At 44.4% G+C, this 11,828-nt stretch overlaps 7 protein-coding genes and 1 pseudogene across 7 annotated transcripts; 4 read left to right on the forward strand and 4 right to left on the reverse strand.

Annotated features, from left to right (window-relative positions):
* The window catches only part of LOC138045690 (uncharacterized), a 4,689-nt pseudogene extending 1,137 nt beyond the window's left edge, over positions 1-3,552 (forward strand).
* A 1,303-nt stretch (positions 3,553-4,855) lies between these two features.
* On the reverse strand, positions 4,856-5,233 carry LOC138046189 (histone H2A). The gene has a single exon (XM_068892864.1). The coding sequence runs from the start codon at positions 5,231-5,233 to the stop codon at positions 4,856-4,858; it is 378 nt and encodes a 125-aa protein (XP_068748965.1).
* Positions 5,234-5,516: 283 nt separating this feature from the next.
* On the forward strand, positions 5,517-5,894 carry LOC138046190 (histone H2B). Its single transcript, XM_068892865.1, has one exon. The coding sequence runs from the start codon at positions 5,517-5,519 to the stop codon at positions 5,892-5,894; it is 378 nt and encodes a 125-aa protein (XP_068748966.1).
* Positions 5,895-7,141: 1,247 nt separating this feature from the next.
* Positions 7,142-7,552, reverse strand: LOC138046191 (histone H3-like). The gene has a single exon (XM_068892866.1). It carries the CDS (start codon positions 7,550-7,552, stop codon positions 7,142-7,144), a length of 411 nt encoding a protein of 136 aa, XP_068748967.1.
* Positions 7,553-8,444: 892 nt separating this feature from the next.
* On the reverse strand, positions 8,445-8,822 carry LOC138046192 (histone H2A). The gene has a single exon (XM_068892867.1). It carries the CDS (start codon positions 8,820-8,822, stop codon positions 8,445-8,447), a length of 378 nt encoding a protein of 125 aa, XP_068748968.1.
* Positions 8,823-9,105: 283 nt separating this feature from the next.
* On the forward strand, positions 9,106-9,483 carry LOC138046193 (histone H2B). Its single transcript, XM_068892868.1, has one exon. The coding sequence runs from the start codon at positions 9,106-9,108 to the stop codon at positions 9,481-9,483; it is 378 nt and encodes a 125-aa protein (XP_068748969.1).
* A 1,247-nt stretch (positions 9,484-10,730) lies between these two features.
* LOC138046194 (histone H3-like) lies at positions 10,731-11,141 on the reverse strand. The gene has a single exon (XM_068892870.1). The coding sequence runs from the start codon at positions 11,139-11,141 to the stop codon at positions 10,731-10,733; it is 411 nt and encodes a 136-aa protein (XP_068748971.1).
* A 335-nt stretch (positions 11,142-11,476) lies between these two features.
* LOC138046195 (histone H4) lies at positions 11,477-11,788 on the forward strand. Its single transcript, XM_068892871.1, has one exon. It carries the CDS (start codon positions 11,477-11,479, stop codon positions 11,786-11,788), a length of 312 nt encoding a protein of 103 aa, XP_068748972.1.
* The last annotated feature ends 40 nt before the right edge of the window (positions 11,789-11,828 follow it).

An 11,828-nucleotide genomic window follows, 5' to 3' on the forward strand; every position in this document is an offset into this window, starting at 1 on the left:
CTCAAAAGTTCTCATTTCACAAAATACCTCAAAATTACCGAGATCAATTGAGCGATATACTCTGGACAACTTAATAAACTTGCCTCCCATTAGCGAACAGTCAGAATTACATTCGAGCCAATGTTTGAACGAAGAGCGCAATTTCTTGTTCAACGGTTGAGAATGATTGTATTAAACTTTCTCAGAAAAGTTACTGAAGGACAAACGTTAAGTTGAGTATTTCTACACCGCTTCAACCCTTTCACTTCCTCCCGAAAAGTTTTCACTATCACAGAAGAGCACCTCACCGAAATTTACTGATGGACATCAGTTCATCTTAGCACAAGCCACGAAATCGGGAATCTAACCCCCTGCGATCTATCTTTGATACGAACACGTGCATGTTGGTCATGACTTTTACGATCATTTGGTGGCTCCTAAAAGAGCCGTTTTGTTTTGTTTTTTTTTTTGCTGAATTAATCTACAGTCAGCGTAAAGCTTTAATGCTGCTTTTTCTCTGTCTTCTTTGGCAGAAGTACCGCTTGTATATTGGGAAGAACACCGCCCTGAGCAATGGTTACACCGGCAAGCAGTTTGTTCAATTCTTCGTCATTTCGGACGGCCAGCTGCAAGTGGCGTGGAATGATTCTGCTCTTCTTGTTGTCTCGGGCAGCGTTTCCGGCTAACTCGAGAATTTCAGCGCTCAGATATTCTAGCACCGCAGCCATGTACACAGGAGCACCAGCGCCAACTCGCTCTGCATAGTTGCCTTTTCGAAGGAGGCGATGAATGCGACCGACGGGAAATTGAAGACCTGCTCGGGATGATCGAGACTTGGACTTAGTGCCCTTAGCCTTGCCTTTGCCGCGTCCGGACATGTTGCTTTTTAAATAAAACTTAGCTTTCAGAGCGCTTATCTAATTTGACTGCATTAGGCTAGGAAAGGCTGGATTTTATTCCGATCTGATTGCACTCAGCGGATCGGCATGCACCAATCAAAAGTCGTAAGTTATGCAAAATACCTCTTTTTTAGCGGTATGACCGCCGATCAAGCGAAAATACTGCGACCTCGGTCCGCATACAAATTGATCCCATTGAAGTTTCCGTTATAAATAGTGATTGTACTCCCTTGCGTTATCAATTGCACACAACTGAGATATTATGGCGCCTAAAGTAACTGCCGCTAAAAAGGGCGAGAAGAGGACCGGCAAGGCCAAGTCCGGAACGGATCAGGTCTCGAAGAAAAAGCGAGGAAAGAGAAAGGAAAGCTATGCGATTTATATATACAAGGTGTTGAAGCAGGTTCACCCCGACACCGGAATTTCCAGCAAAGCCATGGGGATCATGAACTCTTTTGTGAACGATATCTTCGAGCGGGTGGCCGTGGAGTCCTCACGTCTTTCCCTCTATAACAAGAAGTCCACCATCAGTTCCCGCGAGATACAAACAGCCATCAGGCTTCTACTTCCCGGTGAACTAGCAAAGCACGCCGTCAGTGAAGGCACCAAGGCCGTGACGAAGTACACCAGCAGCCAGTGATCAAGTCTAATCACCCAAAACACAACGGCTCCTTTAGGAGCCACCAAATATTCTAAAAGCAATATGCCCAACAACCATTAGCCCAAATTTACAACAATTTATAATGCATGACATTGCCACATTGATCAGACTTAATTGCACGATCAGTGTTCGGTAAAAGCTCTCCGCATATTGCCGAAGAAAGGAAAAAGGGAAAGAAGGAGAGCAGGAGAGAAAAAAAAAATCAATCGCCCTCGTCATGTGAACAGGGCATGATTATCTTAGTTTCACTCTCGAAAGTGATCACCAGATAACTAAGCGGTTGAGAACAAGGAAAGAAAACCTCCGATTTGATTGTCGCTTCGTCACGCAGCCAGTCTTCTTAATAAAACGAGGGAGGTGCAAGAAAAGCGATGCTTCTTGTTTTTAGCGTTCCCTTAATCGCTGCTTATCATATTAACCAAGCAGAAATGTGGGGAGGGCATGAATTTCCCAATATTGCGCCCTTGCCGTCCACTCAATTCACGTCGCTGCTTTATACAAAACTGATTTACGTGTGCAAACTCTAATCGAAACCATGGTAGACATTCACGTTCTTCCTTTATGACGGATAAAAAGATTCAGATTTACTGCTTTACTTGCGGAAAAGAGTGAGGGTAAAAAGAAAACAAAACAACAATGCTCGCATTTCACCTAGATGGTGTTGTTTTTACGGAATTATTATGAATTCGGTTTGGCGAATGTAAATAAATTTAGACAGACGGAAGTGAGCGCGCCCTCGAATACGGACTTCATAATTATATCATAAGCGCGCTTATTGCGTCATGAATGAGCGATGAGTGTGCCTGTTTGAATTTTCGCTTGGTAAAGGCCCAGTAATACGGGCAACATCTTTCGTGTAACTTGTCGCGCAACAATTTTGCGTTGCAAGTTGAGATGGTTTGTTGCGTGTATTACCACCCTCTTGCTCAACAAATTTTTGTGTTGCAAAAAGTAGACGTCGCTTTTACCATCTCAACTTGCAACGCAACATTGTTGCGCGACAAGTTGCACGAAAAATGTTGCCCGTATTACTGGGCCTTAATGGCATTTTTTTGCAATTATCTCGTAAGTCCTCTCGTAAGTTAGAATTTTATTTCACGAGCAAGTATTAGTTCAGATAGACGCCACGCTTGGTCGATGGTGGGGTGGGTAACTTATCGGTCATTGCTTTTTTACGCGAGTGGTGGCTCTTAAAAGAGCCGTTTTGTATTGTGTAAGGGTAGCACCTAGGCCCTCTCTCCTCGAATTCTGCGAGCCAGTTGTATGTCCTTCGGCATAATCGTGACTCGTTTGGCGTGAATTGCACACAGGTTCGTATCCTCGAAGAGTCCGACTAAGTAAGCTTCGCTGGCTTCTTGGAGGGCCAAAACGGCGGAACTTTGGAACCGCAAGTCAGTCTTGAAGTCCTGGGCGATTTCTCGGACAAGGCGCTGGAACGGCAGCTTTCTAATGAGCAACTCTGTAGATTTTTGATAACGACGTATTTCCCTCAGCGCCATTGTCTTTCATATTTTGTCTTTCATATTTTCATATTCATGACTTCTTACAAACGATTGACCTTAATTTCTTTTGTGTATAACTTGCCTTGTTTCCATAGAGGTCAGGCCTTGCGCCATATCTATAAAATATGTACTAAACTCAGTGATGCTCAAAGTTCAACACTTCATCTTCCGATCACCAAGTGTTTACTAACTACTGAAAATGTCCGGACGTGGCAAAGGAGGCAAAGGTCTAGGTAAAGGAGGCGCCAAACGCCACCGCAAGATTCTTCGAGATAACATCCAGGGCATCACCAAACCAGCGATTCGACGCCTAGCTCGCCGTGGAGGTGTTAAGCGTATTTCTGGACTTATCTACGAGGAGACTCGTGGGGTTCTTAAGGTTTTCCTCGAGAATGTCATCCGTGATGCGGTTACCTACACCGAGCACGCAAAGCGTAAGACTGTCACTGCCATGGATGTTGTTTACGCTCTAAAACGCCAGGGACGTACCTTGTACGGATTTGGAGGCTAGACCTTGCCTTCGTGCCTTTTGTTAAGAAAACACAAACGGCTCCTTTAGGAGCCAACAACCCTTGCAAAAGTTATGACCAATAAATCGATGATACTCCATGTAATTCCCTCTTGCATTGTTTAAATGAAGAAACACGCCTTCATTTTCAGTGCTCTTCTGAATGCCTTTCGAAAACTTTGCGTACTCATAACACGCAATTAAAAAGAAAAAACAACAACAAACAAAAAAGAAAGAAACAGACAATCAATCGATCAATAGGAACATACGACTATAGAAACAAAAACCTCCCGCACCAATTGGGTCAGATCCCTTGTTGACCAACGGTTCAGTTCCAGCAAGAAACACATTTCGGGCGATAGATGTTGGACAGCCTCATCGTTTTGTCTTTTATTAGCGTACAGGTGACAAATAATATTCGAACCAATGTTTAGCGAAAGTGGCGATTCCTCGCGCAAACTTGCACAGAAATCTGACTGAAGGAGAAACCTAACTTGAAAATTTTTACTCTTACAGACATAAACTTTCCCTTCAAACTTTCTCATTGCCATACAATTATACTGAGAATACAAAATTACCGTGATCCAGGGAGATCAGTCAATTGCTGACTGCCCGCTGAGACACTCATTTCGAGCCGACATACTCTGGACAATTTAATAATTATGCCTTTTATTAGTGTACAGTGAATTGCATTGAAGCCAATGTTTAAACCCCGAGCGCAATTTCTTGTTAAACGGTTTAGACTGAATGTTTGCAACTTGCTCAGAAAGCTAACTGAAGGATGAATGTAAGTTGAGTATCTCTACGCTTGAGGGCCTTAACTTCCTCCTCAAAAGTTCTCATTTCACAAAATACCTCAAAATTACCGAGATCAATTGAGCGATATACTCTGGACAACTTAATAAACTTGCCTCCCATTGGCGAACAGTCAGAATTACATTCGAGCCAATGTTTGAACGAAGAGCGCAATTTCTTGTTCAACGGTTGAGAATGATTGTATTAAACTTTCTCAGAAAAGTTACTGAAGGACAAACGTTAAGTTGAGTATTTCTACACCGCTTCAACCCTTTCACTTCCTCCCGAAAAGTTTTCACTATCACAGAAGAGCACCTCACCGAAATTTACTGATGGACATCAGTTCATCTTAGCACAAGCCACGAAATCGGGAATCTAACCCCCTGCGATCTATCTTTGATACGAACACGTGCATGTTGGTCATGACTTTTACGATCATTTGGTGGCTCCTAAAAGAGCCGTTTTGTTTTGTTTTTTTTTTGCTGAATTAATCTACAGTCAGCGTAAAGCTTTAATGCTGCTTTTTCTCTGTCTTCTTTGGCAGAAGTACCGCTTGTATATTGGGAAGAACACCGCCCTGAGCAATGGTTACACCGGCAAGCAGTTTGTTCAATTCTTCGTCATTTCGGACGGCCAGCTGCAAGTGGCGTGGAATGATTCTGCTCTTCTTGTTGTCTCGGGCAGCGTTTCCGGCTAACTCGAGAATTTCAGCGCTCAGATATTCTAGCACCGCAGCCATGTACACAGGAGCACCAGCGCCAACTCGCTCTGCATAGTTGCCTTTTCGAAGGAGGCGATGAATGCGACCGACGGGAAATTGAAGACCTGCTCGGGATGATCGAGACTTGGACTTAGTGCCCTTAGCCTTGCCTTTGCCGCGTCCGGACATGTTGCTTTTTAAATAAAACTTAGCTTTCAGAGCGCTTATCTAATTTGACTGCATTAGGCTAGGAAAGGCTGGATTTTATTCCGATCTGATTGCACTCAGCGGATCGGCATGCACCAATCAAAAGTCGTAAGTTATGCAAAATACCTCTTTTTTAGCGGTATGACCGCCGATCAAGCGAAAATACTGCGACCTCGGTCCGCATACAAATTGATCCCATTGAAGTTTCCGTTATAAATAGTGATTGTACTCCCTTGCGTTATCAATTGCACACAACTGAGATATTATGGCGCCTAAAGTAACTGCCGCTAAAAAGGGCGAGAAGAGGACCGGCAAGGCCAAGTCCGGAACGGATCAGGTCTCGAAGAAAAAGCGAGGAAAGAGAAAGGAAAGCTATGCGATTTATATATACAAGGTGTTGAAGCAGGTTCACCCCGACACCGGAATTTCCAGCAAAGCCATGGGGATCATGAACTCTTTTGTGAACGATATCTTCGAGCGGGTGGCCGTGGAGTCCTCACGTCTTTCCCTCTATAACAAGAAGTCCACCATCAGTTCCCGCGAGATACAAACAGCCATCAGGCTTCTACTTCCCGGTGAACTAGCAAAGCACGCCGTCAGTGAAGGCACCAAGGCCGTGACGAAGTACACCAGCAGCCAGTGATCAAGTCTAGTCACCCAAAACACAACGGCTCCTTTAGGAGCCACCAAATATTCTAAAAGCAATATGCCCAACAACCATTAGCCCAAATTTACAACAATTTATAATGCATGACATTGCCACATTGATCAGACTTAATTGCACGATCAGTGTTCGGTAAAAGCTCTCCGCATATTGCCGAAGAAAGGAAAAAGGGAAAGAAGGAGAGCAGGAGAGAAAAAAAAAATCAATCGCCCTCGTCATGTGAACAGGGCATGATTATCTTAGTTTCACTCTCGAAAGTGATCACCAGATAACTAAGCGGTTGAGAACAAGGAAAGAAAACCTCCGATTTGATTGTCGCTTCGTCACGCAGCCAGTCTTCTTAATAAAACGAGGGAGGTGCAAGAAAAGCGATGCTTCTTGTTTTTAGCGTTCCCTTAATCGCTGCTTATCATATTAACCAAGCAGAAATGTGGGGAGGGCATGAATTTCCCAATATTGCGCCCTTGCCGTCCACTCAATTCACGTCGCTGCTTTATACAAAACTGATTTACGTGTGCAAACTCTAATCGAAACCATGGTAGACATTCACGTTCTTCCTTTATGACGGATAAAAAGATTCAGATTTACTGCTTTACTTGCGGAAAAGAGTGAGGGTAAAAAGAAAACAAAACAACAATGCTCGCATTTCACCTAGATGGTGTTGTTTTTACGGAATTATTATGAATTCGGTTTGGCGAATGTAAATAAATTTAGACAGACGGAAGTGAGCGCGCCCTCGAATACGGACTTCATAATTATATCATAAGCGCGCTTATTGCGTCATGAATGAGCGATGAGTGTGCCTGTTTGAATTTTCGCTTGGTAAAGGCCCAGTAATACGGGCAACATCTTTCGTGTAACTTGTCGCGCAACAATTTTGCGTTGCAAGTTGAGATGGTTTGTTGCGTGTATTACCACCCTCTTGCTCAACAAATTTTTGTGTTGCAAAAAGTAGACGTCGCTTTTACCATCTCAACTTGCAACGCAACATTGTTGCGCGACAAGTTGCACGAAAAATGTTGCCCGTATTACTGGGCCTTAATGGCATTTTTTTGCAATTATCTCGTAAGTCCTCTCGTAAGTTAGAATTTTATTTCACGAGCAAGTATTAGTTCAGATAGACGCCACGCTTGGTCGATGGTGGGGTGGGTAACTTATCGGTCATTGCTTTTTTACGCGAGTGGTGGCTCTTAAAAGAGCCGTTTTGTATTGTGTAAGGGTAGCACCTAGGCCCTCTCTCCTCGAATTCTGCGAGCCAGTTGTATGTCCTTCGGCATAATCGTGACTCGTTTGGCGTGAATTGCACACAGGTTCGTATCCTCGAAGAGTCCGACTAAGTAAGCTTCGCTGGCTTCTTGGAGGGCCAAAACGGCGGAACTTTGGAACCGCAAGTCAGTCTTGAAGTCCTGGGCGATTTCTCGGACAAGGCGCTGGAACGGCAGCTTTCTAATGAGCAACTCTGTAGATTTTTGATAACGACGTATTTCCCTCAGCGCCACTGTCCCGGGCCTGTAACGATGTGGCTTCTTCACGCCCCCGGTCGCGGGGGCGCTTTTACGAGCTGCTTTGGTAGCGAGCTGTTTTCGCGGAGCTTTACCACCGGTTGACTTTCGAGCTGTTTGCTTTGTTCGTGCCATAGCTAATAACGACCTTGACAGAGGGACACTAAAGTTGTTCTTTCGTTTAGGCGACTATTTCAACGATATCGGTTTCTCACAAGACGCCAGGTTAAATCTGCTCGGATGAATGTTTCCTTATCTGATTGGCGCGGTACACGAACACATTGTCTTTCATATTTTCATATTCATGACTTCTTACAAACGATTGACCTTAATTTCTTTTGTGTATAACTTGCCTTGTTTCCATAGAGGTCAGGCCTTGCGCCATATCTATAAAATATGTACTAAACTCAGTGATGCTCAAAGTTCAACACTTCATCTTCCGATCACCAAGTGTTTACTAACTACTGAAAATGTCCGGACGTGGCAAAGGAGCCACGCCTAGCTCGAGCTAAGTTGAGTATCTCTACGCTTGAGGGCCTTAACTTCCTCCTCAAAAGTTCTCATTTCACAAAATACCTCAAAATTACCGAGATCAATTGAGCGATATACTCTGGACAACTTAATAAACTTGCCTCCCATTAGCGAACAGTCAGAATTACATTCGAGCCAATGTTTGAACGAAGAGCGCAATTTCTTGTTCAACGGTTGAGAATGATTGTATTAAACTTTCTCAGAAAAGTTACTGAAGGACAAACGTTAAGTTGAGTATTTCTACACCGCTTCAACCCTTTCACTTCCTCCCGAAAAGTTTTCACTATCACAGAAGAGCACCTCACCGAAATTTACTGATGGACATCAGTTCATCTTAGCACAAGCCACGAAATCGGGAATCTAACCCCCTGCGATCTATCTTTGATACGAACACGTGCATGTTGGTCATGACTTTTACGATCATTTGGTGGCTCCTAAAAGAGCCGTTTTGTTTTGTTTTTTTTTTGCTGAATTAATCTACAGTCAGCGTAAAGCTTTAATGCTGCTTTTTCTCTGTCTTCTTTGGCAGAAGTACCGCTTGTATATTGGGAAGAACACCGCCCTGAGCAATGGTTACACCGGCAAGCAGTTTGTTCAATTCTTCGTCATTTCGGACGGCCAGCTGCAAGTGGCGTGGAATGATTCTGCTCTTCTTGTTGTCTCGGGCAGCGTTTCCGGCTAACTCGAGAATTTCAGCGCTCAGATATTCTAGCACCGCAGCCATGTACACAGGAGCACCAGCGCCAACTCGCTCTGCATAGTTGCCTTTTCGAAGGAGGCGATGAATGCGACCGACGGGAAATTGAAGACCTGCTCGGGATGATCGAGACTTGGACTTAGTGCCCTTAGCCTTGCCTTTGCCGCGTCCGGACATGTTGCTTTTTAAATAAAACTTAGCTTTCAGAGCGCTTATCTAATTTGACTGCATTAGGCTAGGAAAGGCTGGATTTTATTCCGATCTGATTGCACTCAGCGGATCGGCATGCACCAATCAAAAGTCGTAAGTTATGCAAAATACCTCTTTTTTAGCGGTATGACCGCCGATCAAGCGAAAATACTGCGACCTCGGTCCGCATACAAATTGATCCCATTGAAGTTTCCGTTATAAATAGTGATTGTACTCCCTTGCGTTATCAATTGCACACAACTGAGATATTATGGCGCCTAAAGTAACTGCCGCTAAAAAGGGCGAGAAGAGGACCGGCAAGGCCAAGTCCGGAACGGATCAGGTCTCGAAGAAAAAGCGAGGAAAGAGAAAGGAAAGCTATGCGATTTATATATACAAGGTGTTGAAGCAGGTTCACCCCGACACCGGAATTTCCAGCAAAGCCATGGGGATCATGAACTCTTTTGTGAACGATATCTTCGAGCGGGTGGCCGTGGAGTCCTCACGTCTTTCCCTCTATAACAAGAAGTCCACCATCAGTTCCCGCGAGATACAAACAGCCATCAGGCTTCTACTTCCCGGTGAACTAGCAAAGCACGCCGTCAGTGAAGGCACCAAGGCCGTGACGAAGTACACCAGCAGCCAGTGATCAAGTCTAATCACCCAAAACACAACGGCTCCTTTAGGAGCCACCAAATATTCTAAAAGCAATATGCCCAACAACCATTAGCCCAAATTTACAACAATTTATAATGCATGACATTGCCACATTGATCAGACTTAATTGCACGATCAGTGTTCGGTAAAAGCTCTCCGCATATTGCCGAAGAAAGGAAAAAGGGAAAGAAGGAGAGCAGGAGAGAAAAAAAAAATCAATCGCCCTCGTCATGTGAACAGGGCATGATTATCTTAGTTTCACTCTCGAAAGTGATCACCAGATAACTAAGCGGTTGAGAACAAGGAAAGAAAACCTCCGATTTGATTGTCGCTTCGTCACGCAGCCAGTCTTCTTAATAAAACGAGGGAGGTGCAAGAAAAGCGATGCTTCTTGTTTTTAGCGTTCCCTTAATCGCTGCTTATCATATTAACCAAGCAGAAATGTGGGGAGGGCATGAATTTCCCAATATTGCGCCCTTGCCGTCCACTCAATTCACGTCGCTGCTTTATACAAAACTGATTTACGTGTGCAAACTCTAATCGAAACCATGGTAGACATTCACGTTCTTCCTTTATGACGGATAAAAAGATTCAGATTTACTGCTTTACTTGCGGAAAAGAGTGAGGGTAAAAAGAAAACAAAACAACAATGCTCGCATTTCACCTAGATGGTGTTGTTTTTACGGAATTATTATGAATTCGGTTTGGCGAATGTAAATAAATTTAGACAGACGGAAGTGAGCGCGCCCTCGAATACGGACTTCATAATTATATCATAAGCGCGCTTATTGCGTCATGAATGAGCGATGAGTGTGCCTGTTTGAATTTTCGCTTGGTAAAGGCCCAGTAATACGGGCAACATCTTTCGTGTAACTTGTCGCGCAACAATTTTGCGTTGCAAGTTGAGATGGTTTGTTGCGTGTATTACCACCCTCTTGCTCAACAAATTTTTGTGTTGCAAAAAGTAGACGTCGCTTTTACCATCTCAACTTGCAACGCAACATTGTTGCGCGACAAGTTGCACGAAAAATGTTGCCCGTATTACTGGGCCTTAATGGCATTTTTTTGCAATTATCTCGTAAGTCCTCTCGTAAGTTAGAATTTTATTTCACGAGCAAGTATTAGTTCAGATAGACGCCACGCTTGGTCGATGGTGGGGTGGGTAACTTATCGGTCATTGCTTTTTTACGCGAGTGGTGGCTCTTAAAAGAGCCGTTTTGTATTGTGTAAGGGTAGCACCTAGGCCCTCTCTCCTCGAATTCTGCGAGCCAGTTGTATGTCCTTCGGCATAATCGTGACTCGTTTGGCGTGAATTGCACACAGGTTCGTATCCTCGAAGAGTCCGACTAAGTAAGCTTCGCTGGCTTCTTGGAGGGCCAAAACGGCGGAACTTTGGAACCGCAAGTCAGTCTTGAAGTCCTGGGCGATTTCTCGGACAAGGCGCTGGAACGGCAGCTTTCTAATGAGCAACTCTGTAGATTTTTGATAACGACGTATTTCCCTCAGCGCCACTGTCCCGGGCCTGTAACGATGTGGCTTCTTCACGCCCCCGGTCGCGGGGGCGCTTTTACGAGCTGCTTTGGTAGCGAGCTGTTTTCGCGGAGCTTTACCACCGGTTGACTTTCGAGCTGTTTGCTTTGTTCGTGCCATAGCTAATAACGACCTTGACAGAGGGACACTAAAGTTGTTCTTTCGTTTAGGCGACTATTTCAACGATATCGGTTTCTCACAAGACGCCAGGTTAAATCTGCTCGGATGAATGTTTCCTTATCTGATTGGCGCGGTACACGAACACATTGTCTTTCATATTTTCATATTCATGACTTCTTACAAACGATTGACCTTAATTTCTTTTGTGTATAACTTGCCTTGTTTCCATAGAGGTCAGGCCTTGCGCCATATCTATAAAATATGTACTAAACTCAGTGATGCTCAAAGTTCAACACTTCATCTTCCGATCACCAAGTGTTTACTAACTACTGAAAATGTCCGGACGTGGCAAAGGAGGCAAAGGTCTAGGTAAAGGAGGCGCCAAACGCCACCGCAAGATTCTTCGAGATAACATCCAGGGCATCACCAAACCAGCGATTCGACGCCTAGCTCGCCGTGGAGGTGTTAAGCGTATTTCTGGACTTATCTACGAGGAGACTCGTGGGGTTCTTAAGGTTTTCCTCGAGAATGTCATCCGTGATGCGGTTACCTACACCGAGCACGCAAAGCGTAAGACTGTCACTGCCATGGATGTTGTTTACGCTCTAAAACGCCAGGGACGTACCTTGTACGGATTTGGAGGCTAGACCTTGCCTTCGTGCCTTTTGTTAAGAAAACACAAGGGCA

Source organism: Montipora capricornis, chromosome 4 (genome assembly GCF_036669925.1).
Source record: "Montipora capricornis isolate CH-2021 chromosome 4, ASM3666992v2, whole genome shotgun sequence".
NCBI classification, from domain to species: domain Eukaryota; kingdom Metazoa; phylum Cnidaria; class Anthozoa; order Scleractinia; family Acroporidae; genus Montipora; species Montipora capricornis.